Genomic DNA, 27,054 nt, shown 5'->3' with positions numbered 1-27,054 from the left:
AAGGACACATACTGATGGCGTTATGAGGGGTAGAATACTATGCGAATGGAGGCTGCTCGAACACAGCAGGTCATAGCACGAACCTTCTGTGTGTCACAAAGTGTGATCTCAAGATTATGGCAATGATTCCAGCAGACAGGAAACATGTCCACGTGCTACAGTACAGGATGCCCAAAGTGTACAACACCACAAGAAGACCGATATCTCACCATCAGTGCCTGCAGACGACCATAGAGTACAGCAGGAATCCTTGCTTGGGACCTTACTGCATCCACTAGAACAGTTGTCTCTAGACACACAGTCTACACACCACTGAACAAACATGGTTTATGATAATGACCCCTGGTCACAGTAGAGCCCAGAAAAGCCTGATGTCAAGAACAAAGTACATGGTCATTGGAACAGTGGTCTCAGGTTATGTTCACAGACGAGTCCAGGTGTAGTCTGAACAGTGTTTCAAACTGAGTTTTCATCTGGTGTGAACCAGGAACCAGATACCAGCTCCTTAATGTCCTTGAAAGAGACCTGTATGAAGGTCATGATTTGATGGTGTGGGGTGGGATTATGATTGGTGCATGTACACCCCTGCATGTCCTTGACACGGGAACTGTAACAGGTCAGATGTATCGGGACGTCATTTTGCACCAGGATATCCACCTTTTCAGGGGTGCAGTGGGTCCCACCTTCTTCCTGATGGATGATAATGGATGGCCCCACTGAGCTACCATCGTCGAGGAGTACCTTGAAACAGAAGAGATCAGGCAAATGGAGTGGCCTGCCTGTTCTCCAGACCTAAGCCCCATCAAGCACGTTTGGGATGCTGTCAGTCAACGTATCACTGCACGTCTTCAAACATCTAGGATACTTCAGGCATTCTGACAGGCATTGGTGCAAGAATGGGAGGCTATACCCCAGCAGCTGCTCAACCACCTGATCCAGTGTATGCCAACACTTTGTGTGACATGTGAACGTGTGCATGGTGATAGTATCCCATATTGAGATTGAGGTACATGTGCAGGAAACAGTAGCGTTTTGTAGCGGATGTATGTCGGGATGGTTTTCTCAACTTATCACCAATACTGTGGAATTGTGTCATGTGTGTTCCCTATGTGCCTATGCTATTAGCACCAGTTTTGTGTAGTGCCATGTTGTGTGATACCACATTCTACAGTTATCCTTAATTTATGAGCATGAGTGTATATTGTAAACAGCAACTGTCCTATCACACTTCCCTGTAGTACTCCGGATATTATCTTTACCTCTGCCAATTTTGTTCCATTAAGAGCAACATGTTGAGTTCTATCTGGAAGAAAGTCTTGAATCCAGTCACAAGTCCACTCTGATACTCCATAAGCTCTCTCTCTCTCTCTCTCTCTCTCTCTCTCTCTCTCTCTCTCTCTCTCTCTCTCTCACTCTCACTAGATGACAATGCAGGGCAGTGTCAAATGCCTTACTGAAATCAAGGAACACGGCATCAACCTGGTGCCACTGTCCTCTGCACTGTGGATCTCACGGAGGAATAAAGTGAGCTGAGTTTCACAGAATCTCTGTTTGTGAAATCCATGTTGGCTTTTATACAGGAGATGATCATTTTCTAAAACTGTCAAAATTCTGGAGCATAAAACATGGTCCATAATTATATAATAGGTTGACATCAATGAAATAGGTCTATAATTGTGTGGATCTGTCGTATGGCCTTTCTTAAAAGCTAGAATGACCTGCACTTTTTTCCAGTCATTAGGTACCTTTTGTTACTCAAGTGATCTACAACAAATTACTGCTAGCAGGGGAGCAAGTTCTTTTGCATAATCATTATCTTATCCAGTCCTGACACCTTTACACTATAAAGTGATTGTAGCTGCTTTTCAGTGCCATGATCGGTTATCTCAATATCTGCCATTTCAACATTTGTTGGTTGGTTGGATGGTTTAAATGAGGGGGGAAGGGATCAAACTAAGAGGTCATCAGACCCTTGTTCCTACTAAAACAATGCCACAAGTGTGAGAATAAAAGAGACAATACATATAACACAAAATGGAAAGAAAGGAAAAGCCCACAAGAACAAAGGAAATGCAACAAACACTAAAAGGAACAAAAGAGGACAATAAAACAACAGAGAGATGCAAGAAACAGTTAGAAGAGAGTAAAACAATGAAGCAGATTACAGTGGCTGGCCAACCACAAAAACAAAAAGGAAAAGCCAGCCACCCTGCAACACATTAAAACCTACATCCTAAAAGCACTAAGGTGGAGGGCATAGAGGGACAAAGGACATGCATAAAAACTCAGATTGAATGATAAAACCCACCCTCATGGATGAAACATAAAACCAAATCAGCCTATGAGGTGTTGTCTGCTAAAATCAATGATAATTGTCCCGCAACCAAAGATGCAACCGCAGGGCAGCCAAAGACAGACAGAGCAGAAGAATATGGTCCACTGTCAATTGGGCACCACACCGACACTGAGGTGGGTCTTCACGGTGCAGGAGGAAGCCGTGGGTTGCCCAGGCATGGCCATTGCAGAGCCAGCAGAGAACCACGGAGTCCCTGCTAGAGGCCCTCATTGAGGACTTCCACACATTTGTGGTCCCCTTAATGGCTTGCAGTTTGTTGTGCGTACTGAGATTTTACCATTTCGTCTCCCAAAGCTGAAAAACATTGCAGCGTAATAACAAACGCGGATCAGTTGTGGGGATGATGATCTCCAGAAGTGATTTCCATGTAGCCTGTTTGGCCAGCCTGTTGGCAAATTCATTTCCTGGAATTCTAATGTGACCAGGGGACCAGACGAGCACCACTGAACAACTCCACCATTACAGGGCATACATGGACTCCTGGATGGACATTACCAAAGGATGATGAGGGTAGCAATGGTCAATAGCTTTAAGGCTGCTCAAGGAGACAGTAAATAAAAGAAAAGACTCTCCTGGTCATGAATGGAGATACTGAAGTGCATGAGATATGGCCACCACCTCTGCATTGAATACACTGCAACCATCAGGTAAGGAATGCGTTCAATATGACCACGGTGAATGTAGGCAAAGCCAGTGCGACCATCAGCCCAGCCGTCAGTGTAAACCACTTCAGAGCCCCAGAACAGTTCAAGAATCAAGAGAAAGTGACAACGGAGCGCCACAGGGTTAACAGAGTCCTTAGGGCAACATGAAAGGTCCAGACAAAGCTGCAGCAGAGGCTTACACCATGGAGGCATACATGAACAGAAAGCATGTCGAGGTGGTAAAGGGAAGGACTCCAGTTCAGAGAGAATGGGACCTCACGTGAACCACAATCGTTAGCCCTGACCTGGGCCACCGATGCAGGAGATGGACTGCCGCAGGCGGGAAAAGGAGACAGGAATTCGGATGCTCAAGAGAACCACAAATCTGTGCAGCGTAACTGGCAAGCAGTTGTGCACGTCTGATCTGCAATGGAGGGAGTCCAGTGTCCAACTGTACACTGGTTACCGGACTTGCCCTAAAAGCTCCTGTCACTAGTCTAACCCCACAAAGGTACACAGGGTCAAGTAAATGCAACGTGTTTCTTGACTTCCGCAAGGCATTTGACACAGTTCCCCACAGTCGTTTAATGAACAAAGTAAGAGCATACTGACTATCAGACCAATTGTGTGATTGGATTGAGGAGTTCCTAGATAACAGAACGCAGCATGTCATTCTCAATGGAGAGAAGTCTTCCGAAGTAAGAGTGATTTCAGGTGTGCCGCAGGGGAGTGTCATAGGACCGTTGCTATTCACAATATACATAAATGACCTGGTGGATGACATCGGAAGTTCACTGAGGCTTTTTGCAGATGATGCTGTGGTGTATCGAGAGGTTGCAACAATGAAAAATTGTACTGAAATGCAGGAGGATCTGTAGCGAATTGACGCATGGTGCAGGGAATGGCAATTGAATCTCAATGTAGACAAGTGTAATGTGCTGCGAATACATAGAAAGATAGATCCCTTATCATTTAGCTACAAAATAGCAGGTCAGCAACTGGAAGCAGTTAATTCCATAAATTAACTGGCAGTACACATTCGGAGTGATTTAAAATGGAATGATCATATTAAGTTGATCGTCGGTAAAACAGATGCCAGACTGAGATTCATTGGAAGAATCCTAAGGAAATGCAATCCGAAAACAAAGGAAGTAGGTTACAGTACGCTTGTTTGCCCACTGCTTGAATACTGCTCAACAGTGTGGTATCTGTACCAGGTAGGGTTGATAGAAGAGATAGAGAAGATCCAACGGAGAGCAGCGTGCTTCGTTACAAGATCATTTAGTAATCGCGAAAGTGTTACGGAGATGATATATAAACTCCAGTGGAAGACTCTGCAGGAGAGACGCTCAGTAGCTCGGTACGGGCTTTTGTTAAAGTTTCGAGAACATACCTTCACCGAAGAGTCAAGCAGTATATTGCTCCCTCCTACGTATATCTCGTGAAGAGACCATGAGGATAAAATCAGAGGGATTAGAACACACACAGAAGCATACCGACAATCCTTCTTTCCACAAACAATACGAGACTGGAATAGAAGGGAGAACCGATAGAGGTACTCAGGGTACCCTCTGCCACACACCGTCAGGTGGCTTGCGGAGTATGGATGTAGATGTAGATGTAGAACTGGTTTTGCTCACGCAATGGAGGTCATTGAAGTGCTGCCAGCACTTCTGCTTAAGCTGACGAAGATGAGGAAGCCAAGTCAATCGTACATTCAAAACCAGTCCTAAGAATTGATATGTCTCCTCTACAGTGAGTGGATCATCATGAAGGTAAAGTTCTGGTTCCAGATGAATGGCAGGATGCCGACAGAAGTTCATGACACACGAATTTGCAGCTGAAAACTGGAAGCCATGGGCTAGAGCCCATGACTGGGGCCTTGTGGATAGCTCCCTGTAGACGCCGCTCAGCAACACCAGTACTGGAGCAGCAGAACAAAATGCAGAAATCGTTTGCATACAGAGATGTTGAGACTGAAGGCCCTACAGCTGCTGCTAGACCATTAATGGTCGCTAAAAAGAGATAGACACTCAATACAGAGCCCTGCAGAACGCCATTCTCCTGGAAATGGGGAGAACTATGGAGGTACCAACTTGCACATGGAAAGTACTTAATGAGAGGAAGTTTTGGACAAAAATCGGAAGTGAGCCCCAGAGAACCCACTCACTCAATGTGGTAAGGGTATGATGTTGCCAGGTTGTGTCACATGCTTTACGTAAGGTAAAAAAGATAGCAACCAGGTGTTGGCATCTGAAAAAGGCTGACTTGAGGGATACCAGATTATCAGTGGTAGAGCGACCCTGGCAGAAGCTGCCCTGATGTGGGGCCAGGAGACTACATGACTCCAGGACCCAACTCAACTGTCGACACACCATGTGTTCCAGCAGCTTACAAAGAATGTTGGTGAGGCTAATGGGCTGATAGCTATCCACGTCAAATGGGTTCGTACTGTGTTTGAGTACTGGAATGATGGTGCTCTCACGCCACTGTGATGGATAGATGCCATCACACCAGATCCGGTTGAGCACGATGAGGTGATGTCGCTTGTAGTCAGGCAAGAGATGTTTTATCATCTGACTGTGGAGCCAATCCGGCCCAGGAACTGTGTCAGGGCAACATGCAAGGGCACTTAGGAGCTCCCACTCTGTAAATGGAGAATTATAGGGTTCACTGTGGTGTGTAGTGGACGAGAGAACCCTCCCTTTCAACCGCCATTTGACAACATGAAAGGCTGGGGGATAATTCTCCAATGCAAAGGAGCGAGCACAGTGCTCAGAAAAGTGCTCAGCAATTGCGTTTGCATCGGTAGACAACACGCCATTGATGTGAACACCAGGGGCACCCGTTGGGGTCTGGTACCCAAAAAGATGTTTGTTCTTGGTCCAGATTTAGGATGGTGACTTTTGGCACCCGATGGTTGAGACATACCTCTCCAAACACTCATGTTTCCTTCTTTGTATAAGCTGGCAAACATGGGCATGGAGCCATTTAAAGGCTAGGAGGTGCTCCAGGGAATGGTGCTGCTTACGTCAGCGTAGAGCTCGCCGACGCTTTTTAGTGGCCTCAGCGACTTCCAGCAACCACCAAGGTACTGTCTTTCACTGGGGGCACCCTAGAGAATGAGGGATCATGTTTTCTGCTGCAGAAACGACCGTTGAGGTGACCTGGTCAACCACAACATTGATGGCACAATGTGGGTGAGAATCAATGGTGACAGCAGAGGTGAAGGCTTACTGCCTTGACTAAAGCCCATCTGCATAGGCATCCATGGGCATGACACTGGAGGATTGACAGGAAGATGGGAAAGTGGTCACTACCAAACAGGTCATCATGTGCTCTCCAGTGGATAGATAGGAGGAGTCCTGGGCTGCAAATTGATAAATCAATGGTCGAGTAACTACCATGAGCCACAATGAAATGTGTGGTGGCCCCAGTATTTAAGAGGCAGAGGGGTTATTTGGGGTTAAAATCTCCCAAAAGTAGGAAAGGTTTAGGGAGTTGATCAATGAGGGCAGGCAGGACGTTCTGGGGTACCACACCATCTGGAGGAAGACTGTTATTTTCTGCATTGTCCCTATCCTGACAGCCACAGTTTCAAGAGGAGTTTGAAGGGGTACAGGTTCACTACACGGCGAGTTCAGGACATAGATGCAAACACCACTTGACACCCTATTATATTCACTGCAGTTCTTGTAACATCCCTTATAGATGCGGAGGGCAGGGGTTCGCATTACCAGGAGCCAGGTTTCCTGGAGGGCAATGTAGAATGCAGGTGTATATCTTAACAATTGCCATAGCTCAGACAGGTGGTGGAGAAAACTGCTGCAATTCCACTGGAGGATGACGTCATTGTTAAGCTGGGAAGGCATGAAGCACTCAAAGAGGCAAGTTACGCCTCAGGGTCACCTGCGGCCACTGATTGAGTACCTGTGCAATCGACATCCATTGTGTCTGAGTGTCTGGCGAGATATAGGTCCTTAGCAGATGCCAGAATCTCGACCACATCCTCAGATGCAGAGCTTGTGGGGAGTGGTGGTATGGGTGCCACCGCAAGTTCTGGATTCTTGTGTGCCTTCTTCTTTTTTTTGTTTCTCTCACTGTTCGTTAGGTGTTTCTGGCTGGGAGTCTCTCAATCAGTACTTAATAATTGTCTGTTACTCCTGGTATAGTAATAATTTAAAGTTCTACATTTTTTTTAATACAACATCTCTCTACATAAAACAAATGAATATTTAAACAGACTGACTTCCAATCCAATTGAATGGCTAAATCAGATTAAAGATTTCACCCCAACTTAACGTCACAGAGATGTGTTACATCAGTGAATGACCCTTGGACCAAACTACACAAAATTACTATATAACTGTTCATGATGGTAGCAGAGGGGAAAAAACTGTAGGCCATTTCTATAATTTTGTGTAATCCTCCTTAAGAAGTAGAAGTGTGATCTTGAATGAAAAGTATACCTATGTTAAATTACAGCTAAATGTAAACAATTGATTGGGAGGTCTGGTTATTAATGGCAATAGAGAGTATACCAAGAACAATTTCATTTGGTAAATGTTTGGCTGACTACTGCCATCCCAACAATAAATATTTAACATACTGCAGAGCCTGTAGTCTGTTTCTATTTGAAACCTACCTCTTAGTTCAATATATCAGAGCATCAGAATTTGATAATTTTATACCTTATAATTTCCTGCCTGTGCCGCATAATGTAGTGGTGTTCTGCCATGATGGTCAGTCTTGTCCACTCTAGCTCCAGCTTCTATCATCTTTCTTGTGAGGTGTATTATTCCCTGGAATAGAACACCCAAGTGTAAGTAACTAATAAGAAGAAAATAAAATAAAGTTTAAGGAACTCATGTAGCACCACTGCACTTACAAATTTATACACTTTTCTATAATAGTTCTAAGAGTTTCTGTTTATGACTACAATTGTTTCAAGGACTTCATGACCTCATAGCATGTTTTTGTAATATTGTGTACCTCATGTTTTCATTCAAAATAATTACAAAAACTATGGTATCGAGTACTTTTGTTAGTGTTGATTGACTTCTTAGAAATAGCTAATCTGTTTTTTCAATACAGGGCAATTTCTTGACACAGTATGAGCTTCACTGCTGTACGCTGTCCAAGATAGGAAAATAATATATGTGTATCAAAAACATGGGCGCACAGCCTTAAAACAGTAGTTTCTGAATAAGTGCAGTAATGCAATGGAGCAAACTGCAGGTTCTGGTTCTTCAGGCAAAGTGTTTGAGAAATTTGGGTTTTTGTGATAAGTATGAATGTGTTTTACATATATAAAGCATACTTTGTTTGCTTGATATTTTTTCCAACAGTTAATATGTTCTTGTTTTTCATATAACATAATATATATGTTTATTATGTCTGCACAGTACACCAACTTTTTCTAGACACCCCATTCTAATATGTATTAGCAAAATTATAAAAGTAGACATTTTGTTTTTCTTAGAAATAATCAAAACATCTTTATTGTACAACATTGTGTACTGAACTAAGAAATAAAATGAAAATGTTAATCCCTAACTGAAAGACAAATAGAAAGAAAGAGGGAGAGAGTAAAACATAACTACAAAATTCTACATAAATAAAATGGGTCACATTTCACTGCAGTAATGACGACCCATTGCCTTATTTATTCAGCTAGGAAGGAAAAGTCTTTACACTACTAGAAAATTAGGTACAATTTTAATTAAAATAATTAAGTATAACAGACTTTCAGATTTTCTGTCGGCTTACCTTACGGCATCTGCCTCTGGCTGAAATGCATATTGACTGATGTCATTCACCTCCACAACATCAGCATGAAAAACATCTCCAACTTTTATTCCAAAGTTGCACAGAACTCCAGCAGCCACAATAACATTCCTACACTTTTTTTTGTTTATATCGCATTGTTTTAGTGGGAATTTTGAAATGTTTCTCCCAAAAACAGAATTTACAAATTATTACACATCTGGTAGCAAGATGGGCTTGTTGTAGCACCCTTAAGTTCCTATATGGCTTCAAAATATAGGACTCTTAAGATTTGTGGAGACAACATATCTACTAAGTCCAACAAGCTGCCCATCATATCGTCCATTTTCAAATTCTGCAGTGACTCTACTATTGTCCCACATGCATGCATCAAGCATGGAACCCAGCCAACAGCTTACCACATTCAAAATCTTCATATTAGCTGCACAGGTGATTTTTGTACTGACAGAAAAGAAAATCTTGTAATTTCTACATAGTTCTGCTTGTGCTTCACAAGGAAAAAAATATGTACACAATCTATGGCTCCAATGACATTCATTATTCTCCTTTGTTCCTTGATACAGTTTCTTAGTTCGATGGCCTGGACACATAGCATGTCTTTAAGGCAATTAAAGTGCTTATTACTGTGCTAAAAGCCCTTCCAGCAATGGTATGATGGATGTTACTGAGATCCCCTGCTACATAACAGTAAAAATGAAGTTGCAGCCTAGGAGACAAAGCATGATTCCTATCAGAATTATGATGCAGTAATGGCTCCCTTATACCAATCAACGACTAAAAAGATCCCTTAAAAACTCAAACCAGTCTTTGAAATCATTGTCACTATACATAAACAATGGTCATCTTCTCTCCATTATAGCCCTCATTCTTGGGATGTCTACATCTTCCACTACCAGTATATATATTCTTCACAGTCAAGGTTTCCATAGAATATAATATTTATCATGCACAAACAAAATAACACACCTTACTCTCTAACTTTACTCCTACCACTACCACTACCAGTTAACTGTAAATTTTGGTCTTATTTCTTACTTAATTTACTAATGTAGAAGAAAACTCTATACTGGTGCAGTTGTTGCATCAGTTGTTGTTGTGGTCTTCAGTCTAGAGACTGGTTTGATGCAGCTATACATGCTACTCTAACCTATGCAAGTTTCTTCAACTCCCAGGTGTCCCTCTACAATTTTTACCCTCCACACTGCCCTGCAATACTTAATCGGTGATCTCTTGATGCCTAAGAACATGTCCTACCAACCAAGTCCTTTCTTCTAGTCAAGTTGTGCCACAAATTTCTCTTCTCCCCAATTCTATTCAATGCCTCCTCATTAGTTATGTGATCTACCCATCTAATCTTCAACATTCTTCTGTAGCAGCACATTTCGAAAGCTTCTATTCTCTACTTGTATAAACTATTTATTGTCCATGTTTCACTTCCATACATGGCTACACTCCATACAAATACTTTCATAAACGACTTCCTGACACTTAAATCTATACTTGATGTTCACAAATTTCTCTTCTTCAGAAGCGCTTTCCATGCCATACCCAGTCTACATTTTATTTACTCTCTACTTTGCCCATAATCAGTTATTTTGCTCCCCAAATAGCAAAACTCATCTACTACTTTAAGTCTCTCATTTCCTAATCTAATTCCCTCAGCATCACTCGACTTAATTTGACTACATTCCATTATCCTAATTTTGCTTTTGTTGATGTTCATCTTATATCCTCCTTTCAAGAAACTGTCCATTCCATTAAACTGCTCTTCCAGGTCCTTTGCTACCTCTGATAGAATTACAATGTCATCAGTGAACCTCAGAGTTTTATTTCTTCTCCACAGATTTTAATTCCTACTCCAAATTTTTCATTTGTTTCCTTTATTGCTTGCTCAATATACAGATTGAATCACATCATGGATAGGCTACAACCCTGTCTCATTCCCTTCCCAACCACTGCTTCTCTTCCATGCCCCTTGACCCTTATAACTGTCATCTGCTTTCTGTAGAAATTGTAAATAGCCTTTCTCTCCCTGTATTTTACCACTGCCACCTTCAGAATTTGAAAGAGAGTATTCCAGTCAGCATTGTCAAAAGCTTTCTCTAAGTCTACAAATGCTAAAAATGTAGATTCACCTTTCCTTAATATGTCTTCTGAGATAAGTCTTAGGGTCAGTATTGCCTCACATGTTTCAACATTTCTATGGAATCCAAACTGATCTTCCCTGAGGTTGGTTTCTACTAGTTTTTCCAATCACCTGTAAAGAATTCACGTTAGTATTTTGCAGCCGTGAATTTTAAACTGATAGTTCAGTAATTTTCACATCCGTCAACACCTGCTTTCTTTGGGATTGGAATTTTATATTCTTCTTGAAGTCTGAGAGTATTTTACCTGTCTCATACATCTTGCTCACCAGATGGTAGAGTTTCGTCAGGGCTGGCTCTCCCAAGGCTGTCAGTAGTTCTAATGGAGTGTTGTCTACTCCAGGGGCCTTGTTTTGACTTAGGTCTTTTGTATAAATCCTCTATATACTCCTTCCACCTTTCTGCTTTCCCTTCTTTGCTTAGAGCTGGGTTTCCATCTGAGCTCTTGATATTCATGCAAGTGGTTCTCTTTTCTCCAAAGGTCTCTAATTTTCCTGTAGGCAATATCTATCTTACCCCTAATGAGATATGCCTCTACATCCTTACATTTGTCCTCTAGCTATCCCTGCTTAGCCATTTGGACTTCCTGTCGATATCGTTTTTGAGATGTTTGTATTCCTTTTTGCATGCTTTATTTACTGCATTTTTGTACTTTCTCCTTTCATCAATTAAATTCAGTATTTCTTCTGTAACCCAAGGATTTCTACTAGCCCTTGTCTTTTTACATACCTGATCCTCTGCTACCTTTACTATTTCATCTCTCAAAGCTACCCATTCTTCTTACACTTTATCAGTTATGAAGTAAATAAATTTATGTCAGCAATAAATGAAAAATCTAGTCCTGCAGTAATTTATTCCTTTAGTTCAGCACTCTCTCTTACTAACTTACTACTGTCGTTTCACTTACTTTTGTTTGATGGTTGCCACCTTTAATGTATATTGATTTATTCTTCTCCTGTAACATCATTCCCCTAAGAAGAGAGGACACTATGCACTAAATTAAAACTGCATACCACAAATGGCCCTTTCTATCCACATCTCTAGCTGCCAAACATCAATGAAGAACATACTACTACTTGAGTAAGGGAGGCAAACCTAGTGTCCATCTCTTATTTTCAGTGCAAGACAATTCCACCAATTTGCCCAATAAAAGATGAGGCTAGCCTCACGCTCATTTTCTCTCAAGTAATTTTTCCTATGAAGATCCCACAAAGGTGGAAAACTGTCTAAGTGCCACACAAAAATTCCTTGAGCATCTGACCTACAATAGAATATTTGAAGTAACAAATGCATCCATTTGGAACAAGTAGGATTCAGGCCTGGGAAAAGTTGTAACAATCAGGTACTCTCTGTCTCACTGTTTATAGAAAAATGGGTATGAAAAGAAGTTAGTAAGTATTGCTGCCTTTCTGGATGTATCAGCTGTTTATGACACTGGTGAAAAGAATTTCTTTCAAAATTCAAATGTGTTGTCCCACATCACAAACCTACAGACCTACTGACAACAGGCTAAGCAATATATATTTTCAGATCTATTCTGACAACGACAGATGCAGAATATTGAAACTAAGATTGGTTTACCTCAAGGATTCATTCTAGATCCCCTACTTTCAGTCTATACACACACAACTTGCTGGAAACATCTTCAAGAAAATTCATTTATGCTGATGACATTGGGTGGCTCAGAGCTCTAACTTTTCTGATGCTGAAATTATCTTATCCACTGGTACAGAAGTCTTGGATGTATACTTCAAGAAATCGTTCATCCACTTACCAGGAGTAGAAGTATGAAACCAGAATTTGGTTGCAATAATTACACTTCTGTTGTTTGATACTGATAAACAATATTTTATTCAAAATAATCTCTATTGCTCTTTGTACATTTATCCTATACTTCAGCAGGCTATGAATCCCATGCCACAAAAACAGTTCTTCTTTTGAAGCAAACCAATCAGCAAGCCATTTCCATGCATTTTCATATATATTGAAACATTGTTCAATGAGAGCATGTCCCAGTGATGCAAATAGATGATAATCGGATGTAGCCAAGTCTGGAGAATAAGCCACATGCCCTAGAATTTCCCAACTGACTGCCTGAATCATTTCCCTGACCTGTTTTGCTATGTACAATAGGGTGTTATCAAGGAGCAATATTACTTTGTGTTGCCTTTGTCCATATCCTGGTTATTTTTCATGTAATGCTCAATTTAAATTGATCATTTGCTGTTGGTAGCAATCAGTATTAATAGTTTCACCAGGCTTTAGCAGCTCATAATAGATGACACCCTTCTGATCCCACCAAACACAGAGCATTGTCTTCTTCCCAAAGCAATTTTGTCTTGCAGTAGATATTTCTGGTTTGGCTGAAATTATCCATGGTTTACGATGCTTAGGATTCTCAAAATATATCCATTTTTCATCACCTGTCACTATTCGATGGATAAACAACTTTCTTTTGTATCTGGCGAGCAACATTTCACAAGTGGCTTTTTGATTTCCTTTCTGTCTTTCATTTAGTTCATGCAGAACCCTTTTTCCCACTTTCTGCATCTTTCCCATAGCTTTCAACCAAACAGAAAGAGCTTTCTTCATCACATTCAATTGTTTCATTAGTTACTGTTGAGTTTCAGTATCATCTGCATCCAATTTGGCCTGCAATTTGTTGTCTTTGAGCTTTTTCAGTGGTTTAACATGTTCATTGTTTCTCACATCAAAATCACCACTTTTGAATTTTTTGAACCACTTGAAACACTGTGTTTGCCCAAGAGTATGTTCACTAAAAACTTTGACAAGCATTCAAGGCAATTCTGTAGCAGTTTTCTTCAAATGATAACAGAAAACCAATGCTGTCCAAAAATTGTAGTTCATAGGCACAAAACTCAATATGTTTAAGGGTTTGAAACAGATACCAATGTGTGAAAATTGGGTTATTTTGTGTTGACATTCATCACCTTTCATTACAGGAAGCAGATGGCACTACAGACATGGTCTCATGGTCCCTACACTTACAGCTAGCACCATCTACAGGGAAATTCCAGTTTCATACTTGTACACCCGGTAAATGCTCAGAAGACAACTATGCAGTTGGTAAGCAGTTTAGAAACATGAAGTCAGATTCAGGGTTCAAGCCTTGTCACACTGCAGTATACCAAAATACCTCCTAATAACATTAGACAGAACACTAAGTTACAATTAGCATCTTTCCAACATAGTTGCTAAAGTCAAAACAATAAATAACTTTGTTCAAAAACTTGCTGGTACTTTGTGGGGAGCTAACGCTCATGTTTTAAGACCCATGGCCTTAACACTGTCACACTCTGTTGCCCAACATGGATCAACAGTGTTCACACTAAGAAGATAGGCATGCATTTCAATCAATCAGTGAAAATAATTATGGGCTGTACAGAAGAGACAATGATTATTTTAGCAAACACATTTTCACCATTAGGATGTGCATCGTGTACTTGCCTGCCTAGCAAGCCTGTCTTGGCTCGCCATGCAGCAGCACACATCTATGTAAACACATGCATCAGAATTCAGTGCAGTGTGTTGCAACACGTGCAACACTGAATGTTGTTGTGATCAGTTCAAAATTATTTTCACACTGTGGTTCAGTGTGACAACACAAAAACATATGTCACTGTTACATTGAATATCTTTGGTTTACATACCTTTTATTTTGTTTTTATCAAGTTTGCAATATGCTGAAAGTTAAAGAGCATTCAGCAGACCTTAAGAATGTGGTATTCGATGGTCTACAGCAAGGCAAGTCTCAGGCACATGTTGGTCATGTTGGACAGGATGACCCAAAGAAAACTGCTATTGACATATACAGAGAGCTGCGTGAATTCCACAATGTGCAAATACAGAACAGTACCATAAAATGGATCCTCAGAGAGTCTAATCTTCAAGGCTGGTGCCCAAGCAAAAAGCCGTTAATACTGACAAAGAATAGGAAAGCCTGACTTAAGTTTGCCAGGGCACATAAGGCCTAGACATCTCAACAGTGGTCGCATATAATCTGGAGTAATGAAAGTAAGTTTAATTTGTTTTCTTCCAATGCAATTTGTTATTTTCAAAGACTGCTCAATGCAAGAAACAATATCCGTACCAAGTCTCCACTGTATGCATGATATGGGAATGTCCTGGTGTGGAGATGCTCCTCCCATTCAGGTGTTGACCTGAATGCCTATTGAAGGCATTAAAGATCATTTCAATACTGTGAAATCTTGAAAATGAACATGTTGCTCCAAGATAAAATGGAATGAAACTTGGAATTTCAACATGACAATGATCCTAAGCAAAGATCTGCTCATGTCACAGACTTTTTGAGAAGGATGTGAGCAAGGATGCTTAAGTGGTACAGCCAAAGCCCAGAGCTCAGTCTGATTGAAGACCTTTGGAAAGAACATGATCAAAGTCTAAAGCAATGAAAATTCTCAAGCCATGACAAATATTGCAATCTTTGGTTAAGGAATGGCAGAAAATCACCCTACATTTTTTGGCTGCTCTCATAGACTCCATGTCATAAAACTGTGCAGATATAATTATGGTGAAAGGTTGTGCAACTGAGTACTAATGGCTATGTACACTGATTCAAGTTCCACAGGTCTTTTAAGCTGCAACATGGCTTCTGTCAAATAACAGTAATTATGTTACAGAACACAGTGTTCCTTGTTTTGTGATATTAGAGCAATTAGCACTGTTAATCAAGTGACATAAGAGTTATAAAGATTTTCCTTTGAATAAGTTGTTTTTCTAGTGAAAATATGTTCATCAAAATACTGACCACTTCATTTGCAGTGCAAACAATCTACAGATTAATGTTCGCAGTAATATCCCACCTCCAGCTCTAATAAGACCAGAAACTCTCCTGAAGGCTTGGAGTAACATTCAGAAGAATCCTCAGGTACCCATTCATCAAGATATTCCATAAGCAGAACAATTCTTGAAATCTAGAAAACAGTCATGGTCCACAGCAGACGACCTTGTTGGACCCTCTTTCAGTGTCAAACCATTCATGGAAAATCCAGTCAAAGCAGTCATCAACAGTCAACAAATGTCTAGTTGAGAACCCTTCCAAGAGGATACAAGGATGCAATCTGGCAGGCATCAATGGAGGGTCATAACTGGATTATAACTAGACAAGGCAGATGTGGTCACCTAATACACAAGGGGAGATGGGATAGTTTTGCTGAGTGTAACTGTGTTGCCCCCTTAGACTCAGTTCATCATATTATTACTGACTGTCTTCTTCGAGCATATAAAAGAATGATAATGTACATTTACCATGCTTGAGATGAAGCAGCCTAATGGATCAGGGAACTAGATCTAGAGATGTAAAATTGTATGAATTTGTGACTGTACACATTTATCCACAAATGTTGTATATATGTTTCTGATTTCATCATACAATAAATAAAATAAAATGCAAAAGAATTCTAGATCTAGGCAAGAAACTGGCAACATCAACAATCTCCATGGCAATGTCAAGTTCATGATGGAGGTAGAGACTGAGTGTGCCTTGCTGTTCCTTGACATTCTCATCTATCATACAGGAAATGGGTGTCTTAGTCACAGTGTGTACCAGACACCCACCCACACAGAACAATAGCATCATGCTAACAGCTATCACCATCCATCTTAGAAATATTCTGTTCTGAAGGCCTTAGTGAATTGAGATGAAGCTGCCTCAGATGTTGAAAACCTGCCAAAGGAATTGAGTGACTTACAGAAAGTATTGAAGTAAAATTGCTACAACAACCACCAGATTTCACAAGGCATCTTTTGAAAAACACAGGAGCAGAAGGACCCTGAGGAGAACTCAAAGAAGCTTTCATTTTTGCTACTCTGCAGCTCAATAACAAGGAAGATAAGCCTGTTCCTAAAGAGGCATAAAATGGATCCTCTCTTCAGGACTCCAACAAAAATTAGGCAACTCGTGGGGTCCTGTGAAAGATGATGTATGCTTCATAATGCCAGGAGTATACAAGAAACCGAGTGGGTGTGGAAAGTTGTACTATTGGAGAGCACTATACATACATGAGAGAGGCTTTTGCCTTTGGTACTGTGAGAAATATTCAGTAGCAGAGCATGCTCTAGAAAAATGACATTGCATTTCATTTGAAGTGACATCAGTTATTACACAGACTAGTAGTTTCTGGGATAGCATAATTAAAGAGGTGATTGATACAAAAATTTGTGACTACATCCTCAATAAAGACACCAGCCTACAGCTAAGTTTGGCTTTGGACCCAAACATCGGAAGACTGAAGTGTGTGCAACAGGCACACAACAAAAGCATTACCCTATTTGGCACTGGAGTGAGCACTAGTGACATCATAAAAGGCAGTGCACCTATATACGGGTGGTAGCAGCAACCAAACAACAGTCATCACCTGTACTTAACTGAAAGCTTGTGGATTTTAAAACACTTGACATGGCTGGAAGCTCAAGACAATTTTATCAATAAAGTGAGCATTTCATACTAAATTGAGGTTCACTGCAAACGGCATTGAAAGCAAACCTGGCAAAACTTGTATTGCATTTGTGGAAATGGTAGATAACCCTGCTACTCCTCTACTAGCTGTACGTAACCAGCCAATATTTTCCAATTAGTTTTCAGCTTTTTGTAGACAGCAGTCATGTCTTTGTTGACATTTCACTGAAATTTAACCAAATGGATTTGTTACAACAGCTACAATTCTATGCTTCTAAATAATTAATTTTTTCTTGTCTTTCAAATAATTCCACTTATACACATAATGTATATAGCAACTGTCCAAATGTGAGTAAATAATACTGCCTATGAACTAACAAAGCTAATGCTGGCAGTACTTTTACCACTGCTTCTGCTGCCACTAATAATAATAATAGTAATAACAACAATAATAAAATAATGACAGTGGTGGATGTAAAAAGTATTTATGGGTGTACAAAATATGTTTTCTAATATAGTAACTTCTGGGGAAAGGAAATTTAATGAGACTGCACCAGTGAAGAAAGATAAGGACACTAGGAAATGAGGATGATATAGTTGGAAAGAAGGATGTACAGGGATAACAAGTACATACCAGGATGATGGTAGCCATTATTGTTGCTTCAGTAGATATGTCATTAACTGTTAAAGCAAATTACTGTTGGGCTCAATAGGTTGATACTTCAGTACCCAAAAGATATTTGGATTGCTCCACCCAGCCCAAGAATCAATATGGAGGATGGTAAGAGATACTGAGTTTGCTCCTGTGAGGGGTGCCAGCACAGCCACAAACATATCACAGGGGCCCATCCATTGATGTGAGTGTGCCAGTAAATATCATGGCCCAGCATTTGTCAGTCAGTCTCTTCCCAGTTGCTTGAAGACTTAAGTACATGCCACTAATCTGTAGAGTTTTGACTTTGCCTGTATTATGTTTCTGTTTTGGATTGCTCCCTGGACTGTTTGTATACCTTTAAGACAATTTTGCTGTGTTCTGGACGTGTATTTGGTTAATCATTCACTTCATGATGACCATCATCATCATCATCATCATCATCATCAACCTTGGGAAACACCTGTTTGTTTCACAAGTCTCTGCATTACCACTGGTGCAAGTGATTATAAACTGTGTTCTATCTAAGCACTGTAGGATAGAAAAGAGGTGAAGATAACTTTCTCATTGTGCAGCTATTCCACTGAAGTATGAATCTCAAGTTTCAAAGACTGTGTCAGCAACATTTGCAGCTACAACAGAGACAACACAACAGGAAGAAAAACAGTGGGAATTCCAACTACAGCAACATCTGCAGTGAGAAAAATAGTTGGAAGTCCACCAGCAACAGTAGAAATTGCTCTTAAAACTGCTACAGAACCAACAACAACTGGAGCTGCAGTTCCTCCCCTCTCCCTCTGCAATTCATTAACTTCCACGAGGCAAACGAGAGCAACAGAGGGGCACCTTTCACCCTAGTTTCCAACAATGACTCTCAGTTCATGGTATCAGCATTTCAGGATTTTTTTAAATTGCAATGGAGCACCCGACCACCACCTCTTTCTATTCCAAGTACAATTCAGAGGCTGAGCAGATGATCAGGACTTTCAAAACACAGATGCACAAGAAAATGATGACAGATGATCCTGAGGATATTCTCTAGATTCCTCGACACGTACCAGTCCACCCCCATAAACGGATATAGTCTGGCAGAAATATTACATGGAAGCAAACTCACACCCTCTTCGTGCATCTTCATATTTTCGCAGCACAAATACTGATCCATAAAATTTTGGGCGTGCAGGTGCATAAATTTGACTTCTTCTCCTAATATTTCGGCTGAATGCCGTCCAGCCAAAATATTATAAGAAGGAGTCAAATTTATGTGGCTGCACACCTGAAATTTTATGGATCACACCCTCTTCACCTACTGCACCCAAGTCAGTGGGCCTGCTGCCTATGCCCATAGTTGTACTACTGTGTGGGCTTCCACATCTAGACTTGCACTTTTGGCTAAGACAATAGTTGGACCCAAGGCCTCATCATCAGCAGTTCGGGGGCAGCAAATGTTTGATGTTACATAATGTTTACATTTTAAGTGTATTGTTAATATGTATGTATCAGCTTGTGAATTCAATAGTGTGTCTCCAATCTATATAGTTATTCTACTCATTATTGGCACTTATGAAATTATTTTACAATCTATGAGTTTGTGAAGCTTACTGACATGTGCAATTATATAGATGCCATATGACTTATTAAGCTGGACATCAAAATGAACTGTGTGCTAATAAATATGAAGAGAACTAAAAACTAAAGACCATGTTGTTGTGTACATCCTTTAATAACCGTTCACCGCCATCAAAACAACAAAAATAAGACCAAAGTGGAAAATTCCTGAGACTTATGAGGCAGAGACATCATCAGGTTGGTAAGTTGCACCCCAACAGCCAAGACCCACATCCAAATTTACTGGTGAAAGCCATGTATTAGCCCAGGTTTGAAAAATGCAGAAACCAGTAAGGAAAAAAAAAGCACTAAACACTGTAAAAAATGAAATGCTGCTTAGTTCCACATAGTAGTATTTATTAACTAAACTAAGTTCAGTGTACAAATTTTACACTGCAGCTTCAGAAAGTAATACTCTTGGTAATATTTACTCCTTGAAAGTAGCAAAGTGAAATATTATCAGTCTACTAGTTAAGAACTGTGGATTTAAGTCAATTCATGTTGTACAGCACTTTTCAAGTGAGTAGACCCCATCCATAATATATGATTCTGGAATGTTTGTAATATACCCATCTGCCATAATCTTTTCATTGGACTTAAAAGGAATTCCACACACACTATTTTCAGATGGAAGGGGGAGGAGGAAGGAAATCAGAGGTAGTGACATTTAGTGCATAAAATTGATTACCCTCCAATTTACACATCAAATGCATTACTTTTCTCATTGCCAAATCATGTTTCATACAATCACTTTGTCCTGAAGAAATTTTACTTTTTCATTAGCAGTTCAGACTACTACTCAAATATTTTTGTTTTCATTCTGTTGACCCAGAAACCTTGTGCAGTACTATCCAGTTCATGCTCCACATTATGCAAAGAAATTCATAGAAGAAGTCCTTTTGCATCTCACAAAATACTGACCATAACTTTTCCTGCAGATAATATGGACTTTGGCCTTTGTGATGCTGGATCACCATTTTCCACCTACCATTTTAATTGCCATTTTGTTCTTGGCATGAACTGGTGAACCCACTCCCCATTCACAGAAAAAATCTGTAGATAAATCCGGTTGCATTCTGTTTAAAACTATTCAAAGATTGTTTGCACCTACTGATATGTATTTGGTTAGCATTCAAAAATTGCAACGATAATCATGCACAAAGCTTTCTCATAGTTAGTTCTTCACATGATTCCTCTTTCTTCTAAAATACCTATGGTTTAGTTACTTCATACATTCTTAAATGCTGATCATCTAAAACACACTGTGCAATTTTCAATGTTTTCATATGTGGTTGTAGTTTTTGGGCCACCATCATCTTTAAGAGAAGTAAACATGTATTAAATTCAGATGTCCATTCCTTAACTATGAAACTGAAGACATAAATGGTACCTTTAGATTAATTCCTATAGGACAACATACTATGAAAATGATGCTATTCCACTTACCAGGTTGATTTACATCATTGCTCAATCTATCAGCAAATTTGTAAATAATGGTGCCACCATTGAGCCAGACCTACAACTAAGCTTATTCTAATACATAAGAATATCAAAGTGATACCTCTGAAATCAGATGACAGTTCTAAAATATTAAAGTGGTTATCAAAGTAGCTTATTAAAGTGAAAAATTACTTTTGTTTCTTTTTGAGTTCTTGTAAGCTATACAAGACAGCCTTCAAGCTGGAGAGCAGGTAGATAAAAGCTTTTACTTCTCAGTCAAACAATGGAAAATCAGGATGGAATATGAAAAGGACAGTTACTACTCACCTACTCACCCTATAGCACAGATTCTGAGTCATAGCTAGGCACAACAAAAAGACTAGACACACACAGAGACAAAGACGCGCACGTGCACGCGAACACACACACACACACACACACACACACACACACACACACACACACACACACACACACACGTGTGACTGTAATCATTGACAGCTGCGGCTTCAGCTGCCTGTGTGTGTGTGTGTGTGTGTGTGTGTGTGTGTGTGTGTGGGTGTGCGCGCGTGCATGCGTTTGACAACGGCCTTGTTGGCTGAAAGCTTATTTTGTGATAGTCTTTTTGTTATGCCTATGTTTCACTGCTTAGTGTGTTTAGTGAATTCCATTCACCATCACTATTGTGAAAGCTGGAAAGATCATGTGAAAACTGGGTTTCTACCTTTTGTTAAAGCCATCATCAAAAGTAATTTACCTTTTTTTACACACAAACAACTCTTGTATATAATCAAAAGTAGTGTAAACAACCCACAAAGTCGCGAGTCTTAGGCAAGACACTAGATTTTTAACCAACAGCTACATCATGAAAGTGTTTACGAAGATCACTGCTTCATTAAAGACACGAAAATACAACCCACAAAGTCATGAGGCTTAGGCAAAATATTAGATTTTTAACCAACCGCTAAATCATAAAAGTGTTTTACTAAAATCACTGCTTCATTAAATAAATGAAAATACACATATTCAAATTAATGAAATAAATGAACAGATTAAATTAGATTAGATTAGATTAGTACTTGGTCCATAGATCATGAAGTCGACACTTCGTAGTGATGTGGAACACATCAGGTTAATAAAAGGAGTCTATACAAGATATTACATTACACAAAATATTACATGACACTCAATATTTTTATTTTTTATTTTATTTATTTATTTACTTTTTTGGGGTGGGGGGTGGGAAATTACCCACTTACTATATCCAAAAATTCATCTAATGAGTAGAAGGAGTTGCCATTAAGAAATTCTTTTAATTTCCTTTTAAATGCTATGTGGCTATCTGTCAGACTTTTGGTGCTATTAGGTAGGTAACCAAAGACTTTTGTGGCAGCATAATGTACCCCCTTCTGAGCCAAAGTTAGATTTAACCTTGAGTAGTGAAGACCATCCTTTCCCCTAGTGTTGTAGCCATGTACACTCCTATTACTTTTGAATTCGTTCGGACTGTTAATAACAAATTTCATAAGTGAATATATATATTGTGAGGCTACAGTGAAGATTTCTAGCTCTTTAAATAAGTGCCTCAGGATGATCTTGGATGAGCTCCAGCAATTAGTCTGATTACACACTTTTGTGCAAAGAACACAATTTCACTCAATGATGAGTTATCCCAGAATATGATGCCATACGAAAGCAGAGAATGAAAATAGGCATGGTAAGCTAATTTACTCAGATGTATGTGGCCAAAATTTGCAGTGACCCTAATAGCATATGTAGCTGAACTCAAACGTTTCAGCAGAAACACATCATGTTTTTTCCAGTTCAATCCCTCATCAATGCATACACCTAGAAATTTTGAATACTCTACCTTAGCTACCGATTTCTGATCGAAGTCTATATTTATTAAAGGTGTCATTCCATTTACTGTGTGGAAATGTATATACTGTGTTTTGTCAAAGTTTAATGAGAGCCCATTTGCAGAGAACCACTTAATGATTTTCTGAAAAACATCGTTTACAATTTCACCAGTTAATTCTTGTCTGTCGGGTGTGATATCTATCCTTGTATCAGCCGCAAAAAGTACCAGCTTTGCATCTTCATGAATATAGACTGGCAAGTCATTAATATATATTAAGAACAGCAGAGGACCCAAGACTGAACCTTGCGGCACCCCATTCTTGATTGTTTCTCAGTTTGAGAAATCACCAGTTTTTTGCATATTATGTGAACTGTTTATTTCAACTTTCTGCACTCTTCCAGTTGGGTATGATTTAAACCATTTAAGCACTGTTCCATTCGTACCACAGTACTTAATCTTATCTAGAAGTATTCCATGATTTACACAGTCAGAGGTATTAATCTCAGACATGATGCACATGCTTCTGGACTTTTTAATAACCTTTCTTAATGTAGCACAGTAGGTTTTATAATATTTGGCTGTCTCTGAGTCATTACTCTTTCTCATTGTTAGATACAGTTTCCTTTTGTGGTTATAAGGTGTTTTTATTCCCTTAGTAAGCCAAGGTTGTTTCCATGGTGTCTTATAATTAGATTTAACTACTATCTTGGGGAAACAGTTTTCAAATTCTCTTACAAGTTTATCATGAAATAAGTTATATTTTAAATTAGCATCAGGTTCCTTGTACACCTCATCCCTGTCTAACTGCTGAAGATTTTCTATGAAATTCCTAATTTTTGAGTCATTAATTGAACACACAACTTTGGAGGGTAGTTTTGAATTACTGAATGGAGCTATGTCGTATACTGTAACTAGCTGAGCATCATTATCAGAAAGCCCAATCTCAATAGGACAAGAATTTATGTTTTTAAACCTATCTTGGGTGATAAAAGTGTTATTTATCAATGTGCTGCTGTCCTTTACAACCGGAGTAGGAAAATTAATTACATATGTCAAATTGTAAGAACCAAGCAAGACTTCCAGGTCATTCTTCCTATTGCACTCTTTCAGTGAATCAACACTGAAGTCCCCACAAATAATAATTTGCTTTCCCCGATCTGAGGAACAACAAGTCATCCAAGTTTTCCAGGAATAAATAAAAGTTTCCTGAAGTGGATCTATATACTGTTACAATTATAAAAGACCCCTCCATCAGTTTAAGTTGACAGGCACATTCTTCTATTTGTTGCTCTAGACAAAACTTTTTTGTATCTAAGCTTCCTACACAGAGATAACTTTTGACATATTTGGCAACTCCTCCTCCCACCTTATTCACTCTACTCCTATTGGCAGCTGGTTTATAACCACTGATATTTACATTTTCCATATCAGGCACAATGTGATGCTCAGGCAGGCATAGTATATCTATGCAAATAGAATAGCTAAATCACAGGATAAAATTACAGCCATATGGTCAGTTGTGAAGGAAGTGTCTGGTCAGCAGCACAAGGTTGATGATATAAAGCCAGTTCACAGTAATAATATTTCTGTTACTGATAAGTCAGATATATGTACAGTATTTAACAATCATTTTCTGAGCATTGCTGGTAAATTAAATAAAAATTTAGTTTCTACAGGAAATCATATAAATTTCTTAGCAAATGCCTTTCCAAAATTGACGTCTGAAATACTGCTCTGTGATACAGACAAGAGGGAGATTGAGTCAATAATTAAATCACCGAAGACTAAGGACTCCCATGGTTATGATGGAGTGTCTAGTAGAATATTAAATTACTGTGCTGCACATGTTAGCCCTGTATTTAGCCATATTTGTAATTTTTCCTTTAGGAATGGTCAGTTTCGTGAGCGATTAAAGTGCTTAGTAATAAAGCCACTTTATAAAAAGGGAGAAAGGGATAATGTAGATAATTTTAGACCTATTTCTATGTCATCAGTGTTTGCCAAAGTTAATGAAAATGCTGTGAATGTAAGGTTAATTGATCATTTTATATCACACGATTTGCTATCAAATGTACAGTTCGGCTTTAGAAGTCGTTTGTCAACTGAAAATGCTACATTCTCTTTTCTCTGTGAGGTACTGGATGGGCTAAACAAAAAGTTACGAACACTTGTCATATTTTTTTGATTTAACGAAGGCATTTGACTATGTTGATCTCAGAATATTGCTCCAGAAGTTGGACCATTATGGAATAAGGGGAGTAGCTCACAATTGGTTGACCTTTTACTTTAGCAACAGGCAGCAAAAGGTCATTATTCACAATGTTGATAACGGCTGTGATGTGGGATCTGAGTGGGGTACTGTCAAGTTGGGGGTGCCATTGGGATCAGTGTTGGGGCCGTTCCTGTTTCTTATTGATATAAATGATATGCCCTCTAGTATTATGGGTAACTCTAAAATATTTTTGGCTCAGAAATGGGCAGTTCGGGCAATAAGTGGTCTGAGTTCATGAACCTCTTGTCGCATTTCTTGTTACCAATATTAGTTTATTCCCAAGAATAAGCAGCTTTCACTCGGTTAATACTTGGCAGAAATCAAACCTGCATTTGGATCAGACTTCCTTAACTGTTATGCAAAAAGGTGTGCAGTATACTGCTGCATCCATTTTCAATAAGCTGCCACTCAAATTCAAAAATCTTAGCAGTAATCCATGCGCTTTCAAATCGATACTGAAGAGTTTCCTCATGGGTCACTCCTTCTATTCTGTCGAGGAGTTCCCTGAAAAATTAATCTAATTCTCATTGTATTGCTGATAGCGTTTGCTTAAGCTTATGGACTGATTTTCTTTCAGGTTCATGAACATTTTATTTTAACTGTTATTACTTTTATGTTGTACGTTCATGTACTGACACGTTCCATGACCTTGGAGATTTGCTCCTCAATTTGGTCCTACAGAACTTGACATGTAAATAAATAAATAAATAAATCATATTATCAGATTCAATGTCATATAAACAAACCAGGAGCTCATCTACTTTATTCTTCAATCCCAGAATATTTTGGTGTAAAATGGTAACCTTATTTTTTACTTTACTTTTGTGAGAATCTACTTTTTTTCTTTAATCCACCAATATTTTGGTTAAATATGGTAACATTATTATTTACTTTCCTGTTGTGAGAATTTTGTGAGTTTTGGACCTCTTTAGCACCTGCTTGATCTTCTCATTGGACTCTGATATTAGTCTAAAAACTGAATGGCATGTCTCACTATCCTAGTATTTAGCATGACTGGAAAATCTGTCTCTCTCATTATCTACTGGTAAAGGATATGTTTGGAAATTACATGTTTTGAATAAAACCACAGACTGATTTATAGCATACATAGTCTTGGCACAATACTCTCATTCCCATGACTCTCAATATTAATTCCACTGCTTACTCATAAAGAATAGTGATTCAGCATACCTCATTGTTTCCTTCTACTGCAGCATAATGTAGTGGTGTTCTGCCTCGGTGATCCATAATATTTATGTTGGCTCCAGTTTGAATAAGTCTCTCAGCAAACCTCATAATTTTCTGAAGTGACTTTGACTGCCTAATCTATAAATATTTCATAAAATTATCATTTTAACTCATTACACATGCCAATGCAATGTGGTGAAATCATCAGTGTTGAAAAATGCTTTATTTATATTAATTACTAATTCTACTCTTCTAAATACACTACTTTGCTGCTCTGTCTGTTGGTAGATACTTAACAATTATGAGTGTTACAAACAAGTCCAAGCATTCACAGCAATGGTAATATAACTTGTAAAAAGAACACCATACAGAGCTGGATGACAATCTTTAATTGGATATGACAGGTTTCGTGGCCTATAGCCACATCCTCAGGTGTACATAATACTTGAAGTCATTAAAGACATTGAAGGAGAAAAGAAAGGAGACCCAACCTTCACCAATAAAATAGCATTGCTGTTCACTGAGGCTGCCACTCTGGTATGCTGGATAATCAGTTCTTCACTGCTTTTATGGAGGATGATGCAAGCACTATTTGACCCCGTCTGCAGCTTGTGGTCTAGTGGCTGGTATTGCTGCCTGTGGATCATGGGGTCCTGGGTTCAG

The 27,054-nt window shown here is 39.3% G+C and overlaps 1 protein-coding gene across 1 annotated transcript in view; it reads right to left on the bottom strand.

Annotated features, from left to right (window-relative positions):
- LOC126284419 (serine/threonine-protein phosphatase 6 regulatory ankyrin repeat subunit C-like) overlaps window positions 1-27,054 on the bottom strand; it is a 591,030-nt gene that overhangs the window by 82,012 nt on the left and 481,964 nt on the right. Inside the window, exons 12-13 of the mRNA XM_049983337.1 lie at window positions 26,395-26,529; window positions 7,692-7,802 (exon numbers count right to left, since the gene is read on the bottom strand). Coding sequence (XP_049839294.1) covers window positions 7,692-7,802; window positions 26,395-26,529 — 246 coding nt within the window. The remainder of the gene's footprint in view (window positions 1-7,691; window positions 7,803-26,394; window positions 26,530-27,054) is intronic.

Source organism: Schistocerca gregaria, chromosome 1 (genome assembly GCF_023897955.1).
Source record: "Schistocerca gregaria isolate iqSchGreg1 chromosome 1, iqSchGreg1.2, whole genome shotgun sequence".
NCBI lineage: Eukaryota > Metazoa > Arthropoda > Insecta > Orthoptera > Acrididae > Schistocerca > Schistocerca gregaria.
This window is presented reverse-complemented; position numbering and strand designations above follow the sequence as displayed.